The following is a 12,779-nucleotide window of genomic DNA, read 5'->3' as shown; positions in this document are numbered from 1 at the left end:
TACTTTTCTATGATCGACTTTGTTAATATATTGTTAATATAGTGTCATATGACATTATCTGATGCCACAAGTGTTATTATATATGGGGTTTTGTGTTAAAACAGCATTGGCTACACAATATAGTATGCAAGATAAACAACAATAGTATCTAGGCAGAAATCTTATTGTAGCATTATTTATTCATTAAAACAGTGTTTTTCTATGAAATTTTAACAACAATAGTGAAAAAATATTAATATTTCAGCAGGCATTATGCGCTTATTGTACATGTTGCATTTCAACAACTGAGACAAAGATTAAACAGGCCTCAATCAAACTTGAACTCCACATTTTGTGAGACAACATTTGAGAGTCAAAGGTGTAAATGAGACACAAGAATCATTGTAAAAGAATCTGTAAATTGCCCTTATAAATATTTAGTTTTTCAATAATGTATCTGTATATTATTGTATACCAATATTGTATCTGTATATTACTGTATACCAATGTATATTGTAACCTTTTAACATGTGAACATGTACACATTACTATACTTTATAGTTCAAGGTAAATATTTCAACAATGTAAAGTTAACAGTATGCAATTGCATGTATTTAATTTCACAACCACTTATTTTACAATTAACAACATGATGAAAACATTGACAACCTAAAAATGTAACAATAAAGATTAAATACTTTACAATAGTGTCTATGCATGTAATAATGTATAATTTTATCAAAGAATGTAAAACAATTCATAAACCATCACTCAACATTTACCAAGTATTTTTCAATTATCAAGACATTATGCAGAAATAAATAATAAATATAACATGTAAATATTTAGGAGTTCAATTTTTATGAACTATGCAATTGATTATGAGCATATTTATGGATCTGAATATAAACTGTGTTTTACTATTTCCTTATCCTTGACATTTAACCCTTTATTGAAAATACAATCATGAAAGCCAATAAGACCAAGCTCTGCATGTTGAATAAGATGAAAATCAATTATGAATTATGCATGTAACACATAGCCAACAAAAGCAACATACTTCAAATAATCAAAGCTCTATTTCATCTGAAGTTAGTCCGATCTAACCATTTTCATACCATACAGTTTTAATCAAAACCTAGAATTATCCAATGTCAAGATATTTATACAAATGTTCTGTAAAGAAGCAAAGTCCTATGTCACCCCTTTAACACAATTCAGTTAACACCTGCCCTGAACCAGCCTGGACTGTGCGCGGGTTCTATCGTCGACCGGCTCCCAGCTTGTTAACTGGACTGTGGGCGGGTCCTATCGTCGACCCCCTGGGGCTGTTCATGTTTGTCAACATCAGGCTAATGTACGAGGTCAGTAGATCGTCTATTTGTATCCCTGGTTTAAGTAAGAATACGGTATTATTTTTCAGGTATAGTTTTTAATTTTTAGTATATTTGTAAATTTGTAACTAAACAAGCAAATTCGTTGAATTGATATCCGCCGCCATATGCTTCTGGACACAAAAGTTTTCTGGACAGATGGACAAAACCCTTTGAACTCAATGTGTGACCTTGACCTACCCCTAGGATTATGGGTGTTGAATTGAAGCACCCCCAGATGCTTGACAACACTATGGCAACAACTATTGCTCTGGCTCATGTGTAATGGAGATAAAGCTCTAAGATTATATTAAAAACCATTTTGCTTTCAAGATACAAAGGACCATAAATCCGTTAATTAACAGATGGTGTTACAATGCCATTTGGAGTGCATCCATCCTCTTATCCATATATATATACTCATACCAAGTTTCAATTAAATCCGTTAAAGCACTTCCAAGATATGGCCTCTGGACGGACGGACGGATAGACGGACAACGCCAAAACAATATCCCTCAGCCTATGGTGGGGGATAACACAGGTTTTTATTCTGATGCATAGTAATTAAATCATCATCATTCCGCGTTAGTCTGAATTGGTGAAACAGTATATGTATAAACACATCAGAATGAGAACAATCCCGGTATGTTGACATAAATGCTGTTCTTTGGCCCTTCAATTTCAGCCTGGTTTGCCTTTTGATATATAATTATAATTTGTATTAATCTGATTTGGACATGGAAAACAATCAAAATCACCATTGATGAAAAGCAGTCTTAATGTTCCATCTTGCATAAGTCAGTCTGTTAAAACTAGCGCTTTTAACACAAGTGAAGAATACCCCACCCCCCACAGGCACGGCATGTCATAATCTGCAGCTTTTGACTTAATAATCGTTACATAGACCATTAGCAATAGTAACATAGAATAATAGATATTGCACAAGCAGCAATTCATATCATACCAACAATTCATGCAAATATGAATTCTGTACATTGAAGAGTATTGTTACTTTTTGTTTGTAAAATGTGTATCTTGTGACATAGGGACAGACCAATGTCCAAGGCGTATCCAGAAAACATCATCAACTTCCTAAAGAGAGGAAGTATTAGCAATAAATAAGATCATTTTTCAGTGCAGGCTGGTTAAGAAAATAATCAATGCACTTAATAATAGAGCCGCACTCTGTGGAAATGGAGCTCATTGCATGTGGGTAAAGTCTCGTCCCAGATTAACCTGTACAGTCCGCACAGGCTAATCAGGGACAACAATTTCCGCTTTTTATGGTATTTTTAGTTTGAAGGAAGTCTCTTCTCAGCAAAAATCCAGTTTATGTGGAAAGTGTTGTCCCTGATTAGCCTGTGCGGACTGCACAGGTTTAAACTTTACTGTCACTTTACCAACATGCATTAAGTCCCGTTTTCCCAGAGCAAGGCTCAATTAAAATGGGTCCATTAACTGATTGCTCACCAGGGATGTTTCACAGAGCAGTTTGCTGCCACGGAGCAGGTTACCGATGGTCATGTGGAAATACGTGTTACCACTGCTCCAGTTGGAGATCTTTGTGAATGGATGAGTGGCCAATATGTCCTGTGAAAGACAAACAAGAAGAAGTGTTTACAATCTTAACCCTTAACTGCTGAGCTACAAATTTTAACAAATTTACAGCCCCTTAGAAAAATCAAATAAAATTAAATACCTTTCTTACTAGATTCAAGTTTTGAACGTTTCATTTCCAACCCTAAGATACTGATAAGCAGCGAACAACATAAAACCTGAACAGCTTGCAAGTTACTCTCAGACTCTTCTGATTATGCTGTTAGCAAAAGCCATTTTCACTTTATTTCGGAGTGGTAAAGGGTTAAGCTAGGCTGTCATATCGTGTTTGTCAGAGAAAAGAGAAAGCCATTTATTATATAAATTTAGTCAAAATAAATTTATATCAAAAAACTTATCTCAACTGACATGTTAAAGTCAATAAGATAGACAGTTGATTGTGACAATTATTATTATAATGAAATCTAAGTATAAGAAACTGAATAAGAATAAATTTTATGTCAATAAACCTCTTGGAATAATAAAATTATTTATTGAACTGACCAGTGAAATTTACTGAAAAAACTTGAATAAAACTAAATGAATAAAGACTATTTCTTTGATGTATAATAATAATATATGTAAAAGTTATATTATTTTAGATATTTAATTCATTCTAGTGTCAGATCATTAATTTTATATATTGGCCTGTTTTCCGGATTGTGAAAGAATGTGGGACCAATTTTGCTTTTATGGGGCTTCTTTAGACAAGGGCTGTTTAGACTAGAGCCTCTTTTGCCATAAACCCCTTCCTTTTATGCCTAATAACACCTCCTTTAAGATGAATAATGATATAAGCAAAAAAAACTTCTCAAATTACTAATTGCAAAAAACTGAATGTATTGCCTATATATAATGTTAATTTGATTGTTTTCAAAATACAAATGATGACCTTTGTCTGGGGGTGGATCAAGTTGACCCCGTTCTTGTTGATGGCGATCAGGAGGATTTCTGGGTAACTGGAATCTGTCGTTTGCTGAAGATGAATAGATAGAAACGTTTGAACACTGCATTGGAAATGTTTTTCAATCAACATATAGAAAAGCATAAGTACATTCAAAATTATTGTTATTGATCAGTCTTTTTTAAAATATAATATCATTAAAACCGAACATGTCATGTAAACTGCAACGCTTTTTGGGAAAATACTGAGATTTTGAAATGCAAATATACTTTCTGCGTTTCCCTTTACTTCATGTTCATAACCAGTTTTATATGTATAATAATACCACCTCATTTACATACTGTGACAAATACAATAATTTTTCTTGTTTTTTGACATTCATTCTTGTGAACAACAGACGACCCCAAACAACGACATTTCAATTCAATTTTTCAAATGCTCTAAAAATGCATTGGTCTAAGAAGCTTGAGAGGGTTAGGCAATAATTTATTCGATCAAAAATCTGAAATATTTTCTTTTTAATAAGGTCCCAAGGCAAAACAAAACTCTTTACAGGGGAAAGATAAAATACCTTCACTTCAAAGAAGGCCGAGCCAAATGTTGGCCACAAGTAGATCACTTTAAGGAATTCAATTTTGGCGTTGTCTTGAGTCATGCCTGCATCAGCGTTGTACTGGCTTAATATGCCCTGAAAAAGTACGTAAATAATGGTCAGTTTTTAGTTGTTAATTGGCAAATATACAATGACTTCAAGTTCTGAGGATAAGCATTTAGATTTGTATTCATATTAAAAACAGTATCAACTGGTTTTATAAATGCCTTTAAAAACACACATTCACTTAAGAGATCGTAAGTGCACTGTTTATGAAAATACGGTATTTGTGGTAAAACGGTCTCTGACCAAGTTTTATAAATTTACTGGTTTTTAAATTACACCAGTGCTGTTGTTGTTGTTTTCATTTTTTTCACATTTCACTAGTTACTAATTTTTGTATCTTTCTTGTCACAAATACATAGAATAAAACAATACATAAATACTTCATGTACAAAAAATTTACTTCATGAGTTTTAAACAACACAACTTTATACTATTAGCCACCAATACCCCAAGACATTGCATATCAAAATGCATGGATTGTAGCAATATGCAATAGAAAACCTAAAGTATAAACAGTGGCATAACTTAAAAGCAATTTCTAAAGTAGAACAACACAAATTGCAGACACATCAATTCATCATAAGGAACAATCCATGCAAGTTGGAATGCTGTATGTTGGAAAGTGCCAAGGGTACTTTCTCAGGCTATTTTGATTTATTGAAAGACAGACAGTCAGAAGACCAAGGTGATTCCGGTGTACCCCACTCTCTACTTTCTACCAGGTTGGGGAGGCAGGGTGGGGTTGACGTGGATATGGTTTTCCCCGACTTGGAGATCATAGATTTGAGCCCCATTGTGGGAGCGTTCTTTAAATCTCTCAAATAGACAACAAGTACTGGTTCAAACCAGGAAACAGACTCAAGAGCATTTCAATAGGCCTTTGGCTTTTAATGCAGTTGAAATCAAGTAAATAGGTTTAGAAAATAATAATAAACAAGAGATGTGTTTGTAAGAAACACAATGCCCCCTATTGCGCTGCTTTGAAATATAATTTCAATATATCATTTGGCAGGTTTAGAAATTATCTCCCTTTTAAAGCTTATTACTTCCCATGGATTGTTTTTGTTTTACTTTTGACCTTGATGGATGACCTTGACCTTTCACCACTCAAAATGTGCAGCTTCATGAGATACACATGCATGCCAAATATCAAGTTGCTATATTCAATATTGGAAAAGTTATGGCCAATTACACACAGACAAACAAACGCACTGACAGTTCAACTGCTATATACCACCCAACAGAGGGCATAAAAATCCAATTTGAAGAGCTTGCTTACCCTCTTCCAGTCGTCAGGTGACTGAGCCTTGGTAAGATCTGCGGGAATCAACTCTCTCAACATCTTCCTGAAATCAGATGAAATACAGATTTGAAACGTTATGCCGATTGTTACAGCATTTTCAGTGCTTGAATGGTACGAGTATTGGGGGAAATATGAATACTTTTTAACCACATTGGACAATTTACAATCACAAATATATTTTAAAAAACTTAATGACTCACCTGTGCACAACCTTTCGTCCATTGTTTGTAGTCAGTCATGAATTGTCCTTTGCAACATTTACCTTGTGACCACTCTAGTGGCCATCTTTATTGCATATTCTTCATAGAATTTTGTCAGAACATTTGTCCCAATGATATTTTCGCCTTTTTGAAACTGGGTATGTGGGGTCAAAAAGGTCAGTAGGTTAACTTAAGTCACATTTTAGCCAAATAATAATGAAATTTGTTTAGAATATGTCTTCTAGTAATATCTAGTCCGATATAGAAAATGGTTCTGCTGTTAAAAAAGAGCTGCTGGTGATGGTATGGCAGTTTCCATTAAATAGCTTAAGCCAGAAATTACCAGCTATTGTTAGTTTAATGGCGCTAGAACAGTTAAGTTCATTTGTATCTCAGATTAGCCCCTAGTTATCATCATCATCATCATCATCATTATCATCATCATCATCATCATCATCAATATCATCATCATCAATATCATCATCAATATCATCAAAATCAATATCATCATTATCATAATCATCATCATCATCATCATCATCAACGCAATCCTCTACCTCTTCCGTTATCATTTTCACCACCAACTTACACTAGATTCACGAGGCCAGTTTTGTCCTCGCCGAACTTCACGCGGTAAATCAGGGCGGCCAACCGCACTGCCTCTTCACGACTGCACTTGTGGTAGCCACGGAGAAGCTTAGGCAGCTCCTGGTGGTAGTGGAAGATCAGGTCGGCGTTCATGTCCTTGCCGGGGATCAGGTTGGTCCACAGCTTCTTCATGAAGAACACTTGGTATGTGAACTGGGGAGTGGGGCCTGGAAATGAAAGGTTGACAAGTTGTCAGACTATTCTGCTTTGATATTGATGTCTATTCAGAGGTTATGGAAATTAAATAACTTTTCTTGCAATTATTGTTTAATCTATAACAATTTTTGTTCTTATATTTGTGAATTATAGATTTAACTGAATTTTGTGCAAAATCTAATAATATTACAGCTTCATTTTTTTAACAGAGTCTTACTGTTTGTAAGTGTTATAGATGTGGCTTTCGGAGAAATAGACAAAAATTTAGTATTTTATATCCAAATACAATACTGTTTTCTGGATGCCTGTTTACAACATACGGAGCCCATAGCCGATCATGCTTGTAATTATATAACCTGATGAACCATGTTTGACATTCAGCCTCAAATGACCTTGACCTTTCACCAAGCCGTGATAGACCTTCTCAGAGTGGTTAACATATTGCATCAAGAATGATGTAGGCATGCACAAATATACACTTGACTGATGTGACTTCTACATTGAGCTTTCTGCAAGCTGTCACACCACAAAATGAAGAGAACTTGTGTGAAAGTACAAAATTTAAAAAATGAACCACGCTCTTGGGAAATGGAGGTTAATGCATGTGGGTAAAGTGTCACAGATTGGCCTGTGCAGTCAGCACAGGCTTATCAGGAATGACACTATCCGCCTTAACTTTGTTTTTCCTTATACCAGACTTTCTTTAAACGAAAAGTACAATATAAGAGTTAAGTGTCTTCACTCATAAGCCTGCGCAGGCTGCACAGGCTTATCTGGGACGACACTGCATGTACATGCTCATTGTCCAAGAACGAGGCTGCACGTACCATCCCTGGTAGCCCTGGCTTTCCTGATCCAGTCAATCAGGTGACGCACAAAGTCAAAGAAGAAATCTCCCTCCGGGACGCTGATCACTGAAAATATACAAATATGCAATTTCTAGATAAAAGGTTTTAGAATAAAGGCTATTTGGATTTTTTTTTAAATATCTTATTAGTGAGTTAATGTTCTGTCTAATTTTATACTGATACCAGTTATTTAATAATGTGATTCCAAGAGTCACAGTGTATAAACCAATTTTATCATACCCGGATGTTGCGATGTGATTGCCATGGCGAAATGATTATTTGGCATACGTGCGTTGCTAGAAAGGTAAATTATTTTCCTTTTTTTGTCGTTATGATGGTCTTCAAACAGTTATTAATATCCAGCTTTAAAAGCAGATTTCTCAGGCATTCTGTTACGCATTGTATGCATTGAAAAAAGGATGAAATGCGTTACTGATCACTGCACATCTCGTCAAATTGTCATGATCTAGTTTTGAAATCTTTGTTTACTTGGGTTTTAACAAACAACAAGAACTATTTATACGGCAGATGTTAGATTAAGAATGTGCACTTTCGATCATTACAACGTATTTTTTTAGGGATTCTTTATTACATCAGATATATGCATTTAATACTACACACGTGTGCTTCTACTTCTGTATCAATGATTGCATAAACTGAATCAATCATCTGTATAATTATAGCGATTATTATGAATCAATTATTGAGATTTTCAATATGTGATTTTTCCGTCCTCCTAAATGTTTTAAACAAATATGAAACAGTGTCATTCACTTGATTGATTACACATGTTGAACACTGACAGTTACACTTGGTAAGAAACAACGTTAGAATGTGTTATCTGTAAATTTCAGTGCTCCAGCTAGGATTTAAAAAAGGGCAGGGGGGCTTTTTTGTCAAAAAGGCACTTTCGAAGCGGAGTATTTTGGCAAAAGGGCACTTTCAAGCACACGGGGTTTTCTAGAATGCTTTATTAATTATCACATGTAAAAAAACTATTTTTTTTAAGGGCAGGGGGGCCCTAGGAAGGGCAGGGCGGAGGTTGGGAGGGTAGGGCAGAGGTTCGGGAGGGCAGGGCTGGGAGCCCTCAAATTGAGCCCAGCTGGCGCACTGACAAATAGATAGCTGGCACACACATGCATGTACAAGTGTTGGTTAATAAAAGTTTAAGGAATATCATTTACAGGTATTTCTGTCTGTTATTTATTTCAAATTTATTTTAGCTGAAACTTCGTCCTATAATAATATGCATTTATGACATAGCCACTGTTGCATGGCCTATAGTAATACGGGATTTCAGTAATTCGCACACGTAAGTGTACATTATATACATGTGCCTATATTTTGGAAAAATAATGCAAATTCTAAATCATCCAAATCAAGGTTACCCTTTCATTATAAAGTTGAATTCTAAATAATCCAAAATTAAAGTAACCCTTTCATTTTAAAGTTGAAGAAAATATCGTTTATTGTTTCTTTCTCAGGTCATACGTAATTTAAGACAGATTGCCAGTATGAACAGTTTATGCTGCTGCTGGTGGTGTTGCTGTTGCTAATGATGATACCAACTTTACTGATGATAATGATGATGATTATCATCATGATGGGAGTGCAGTAATGATTATTGTGGTGATTTATATTAACTCACTGCATTTCTTGGGAAACATTAATATAGAGCTAAATTATTATTTTACAGAAACATGGTGTACGAGTCAATAGAAGTTTTAGGCTTGGACGGTAGTTTTGCTACGGTAAATTGCACGTCAACCCCTATGAAAACTATCTGTGCTGAACTACCACTTGACATGAGTAAAAACATGTCCTCCATCAGCCAACCAAAGAACGGCAATAATAATGTGCTGGACATGAGTAACAACGAAGGTGTATCTGGAATAAGTTGAAACTCTTCAGTTAACCATATTTGTGACAAATGTGAATATTTGACCATGCAATAATACAAAATCTGCAAAATTGGCATAGATTTATCGAAATAATTGATAAAGAATGCATATAATGTAATCGCAATCAATGATACAGCATCACTGCAATATATGATACAGTCATTTTAAAAACCATCTTGTTTATTTTAATCAATATCTTAGTTTATTCAAAAAGCCGATAGATTATATATATCATAACAGTTATTTGACTTCAATTGGAATATATTACATACAAAAATATGTATATTTCGAAATAGATTTTAGAAAAAAAAGGATATTTTGGCATAGAGCAACATGTGTTTTCCAGTTTTCTTCGGTGATTTTCAATGTTTTCATAAACAATAACTTCTTCGAAGCGGATTTATACGTTCTTAAGGGAAACTTAATTCTCTACAACATCTAAAGTACAGAGTTTACTTACTTGTTTGCAGTATTAATCCATTGATTTGTATCAAAATTAACAGCGGTATGTAAATATTGTCGTTAGGCCATGGCAATCACAGCGCAACATCCGGGTATGATACAATTGGTTTATACACTGTGAGGGTTGAATTTATCTTACTTACCATATTTCTTGATTTCTTAGCAAGTGACTTACTTTGTTTTTAGCCAGCTACGATACACTTACATTTCATATCAATGAATAAAAACGGACCGACACTACATGTGTTTTTCCATGATGACCAGGATATGCCCACATAGATACATTCAAAATCATACATGTGTAATACAAGGCTGTCATTTAGTAAATTGCATTCAAATCTACATTGCTACCAAGATATGGAATAGAATGAACAAGAGCTGTCACCATAGGATGACTTATGCCGCCTATAAACGCTTGGTAGAAGTTATGAGCTTTTTTCGAAACCTTAACGCAGATTTCGAAACCTAAACGCGGACCCTAAGTTCAAGGTCAAGGTCACAGGGGTCAAAATTTGTGTGCGTACGCAAAGGCCTTGTCCATATACACATGCATGCCAAATATGAAATTGCTATCTGAAGCGACATAGAAGTAATGAGCATTTTTTGAAATCTAAACGCAAAGTGTGACGGACAGACGGACAGACAGTCCGATCACTATATGCCCTCCTTCTGGGGCATAAAAATGTCTTAGAATATCAAAATAAATCAGAAAGCCACATAAACTAGAGAGCGGACACCATGCTAAATCCTTTAAATGCACTAAGTGACCCCGTGACCTAGTTTTGGACCCGGCATGACCCATATTCGAACTTGACCTATATATTGTCTTGATACAACTTCTGACCAAGTTTAGTGAAGATCAGATGAAAACTACTTCAATTAGAAAGCGGACACAATGCTAAATCCTTGAAATGCACTAAGTGACCCCGTGACCTAGTTTTTGACCCGGCATGACCCATATTCGAACTTGACCTAGATATTGTCTAGATATAACTTCTGACCAAGTTTGGTAAAGATCGGATGAAAACTATTTGAATTAGAGAGCGGACACAAAAAGTGTGACAGTCTGACAGACAGACGGACAGTGCGAAAACTATATACCCCCTTTTCTTCGAAAAGGGGATTTTAAAAGTATAGCAACGTTCTGTGAAAACTAAGCTTAATCTATGTGTGTAAAGTGTCATACAAGATTAGCCTTTGCAGTCCACACAGGCTAATCAAGGACAGTCCACACATGCTAATCAAGGACAGTCCACACAGGCTAATCAAGGACAGTCCACACAGGCCAATCAAGGACAGTCCACACAGGCTAATTAAGGACAGTCCACACAGGCTAATCAAGGACAGTCTACACAGGCTAATCAAGGACATCACAGGCTTATCAAGGACAGTCCACACAGGCTAATCAAGGACAGTCCACACAGGCTAAGCAAGGACAGTCAACACATGCTAATCAAGGACAGTCCACACAGGCTAATTAAGGACAGTCCACACAGGCTAATCAAGGACAGTCCACACAGGCTAATCAAGGACAGTCCACAAAGGCTAATCAAGGACAGTCCACACAGGCTCATCAAGGACAGTCCACACAGGCTAATCAAGGACAGTCCACACAGGCTAATCAAGGACAGTCCACACAGGCTAATCAAGGACATCACTTTATTCTTTTATGACATTTATTATTCAAAGAAGGTCTCTGCTAAAGAAAATCCAGTCTAGGCACTGACTAGCCTTGGATGACACTTTATGCAAATGCATTAAGCCCAATTTACCCTGAATGAGGATTATTGTATTTCTTGTGTGTAAAATAGCATTGTAGTTCTTTCTGGTTATTCTTAAGGCTGCCTATGGATACATGAATACAGATAAGGTATAAAGTTGTAGAACACAAAACATACCTTTGTCAGAAATTTTCACAAAGAGGCTGAAGCCTTCATGTGATTTCAACCCAAGCTTGTTTGCGATATTCAAACAGAAGTCCTTAGCACGTGTACTGGACTCCACCTCAAAGGCCTGAAAATCGATTAAAAGAAAATTCATTATAGCCTTCTTCTGGAACATTTGGGCTTAATGCACATGTGTTAAGTGTCATTCCAGAGAAACCTGTGCACAGGCTAGTATGGAACGACACTTTATGCCTAAATTGGATTTGCAAAGAAGAGACTTCCTTAAAGCGAAAATTACCACAAAAGTGGAAAGTGTAGTTCCTGATTAGCCTGTGTTGACTGCACAGGCTAATCTGGAACAACACTACGCAGATGCATGAAGCCAAGATTGCTCAGAATGAATTTTCTTTCCCGTTGCTTAACATCAAACAAGACCACCGCATAATATGTGCCAATGCTTGGCTGCAAAGGCTTGTCAGAATTTTTTTTTTTAGAGGTCACAGTCACCTTGACCTTTGACCTAGTGACCCAAAACTGGGTGTGGCATGTAGAACTCATCAAGGTGCATCTACATATGAGGTTTCAAAGTTGTAGGTCAAAGCACTTTGATTTTAGAGCCAATGTTAAGGTTTTAGCACGACGCCTACGGCGGACGGCTGACGGCGGACAACGAGTTGGCTATGACAATGCCGCGGGTTTTCTCCGAAAACAGCTCATTTCAAAAACATAACATAAAGAAATGTTATCAACATGATAAAATTGATACATACACTGGTAAGAACCTTCCACAAACATATTGAAATATTTTTTTAAACAAGAAAATGTACTTTTTTAATTAAATTGATTTGGAACATCTAATACAAAA

General features: G+C 35.8%; 1 protein-coding gene across 1 annotated transcript in view; it reads right to left on the bottom strand.

Moving 5' to 3' along the window:
- Window positions 1-2,753: 2,753 nt before the first annotated feature.
- Window positions 2,754-12,779, bottom strand: part of LOC127834201 (myosin-VIIa-like) — a 96,898-nt gene continuing 86,872 nt past the window's right edge. Inside the window, exons 35-41 of the mRNA XM_052359855.1 lie at window positions 11,927-12,041; window positions 7,645-7,731; window positions 6,603-6,828; window positions 5,790-5,856; window positions 4,424-4,540; window positions 3,841-3,924; window positions 2,754-2,942 (exon numbers count right to left, since the gene is read on the bottom strand). Coding sequence (XP_052215815.1) covers window positions 2,793-2,942; window positions 3,841-3,924; window positions 4,424-4,540; window positions 5,790-5,856; window positions 6,603-6,828; window positions 7,645-7,731; window positions 11,927-12,041 — 846 coding nt within the window. The 3' untranslated portion in view covers window positions 2,754-2,792. The remainder of the gene's footprint in view (window positions 2,943-3,840; window positions 3,925-4,423; window positions 4,541-5,789; window positions 5,857-6,602; window positions 6,829-7,644; window positions 7,732-11,926; window positions 12,042-12,779) is intronic.

This window comes from Dreissena polymorpha, chromosome 6, assembly GCF_020536995.1.
Source record: "Dreissena polymorpha isolate Duluth1 chromosome 6, UMN_Dpol_1.0, whole genome shotgun sequence".
In the NCBI taxonomy this organism is placed as follows: domain Eukaryota; kingdom Metazoa; phylum Mollusca; class Bivalvia; order Myida; family Dreissenidae; genus Dreissena; species Dreissena polymorpha.
Note: the sequence above shows the minus strand (reverse complement) of the source record. Positions and strands in the feature narration are given on the sequence as shown.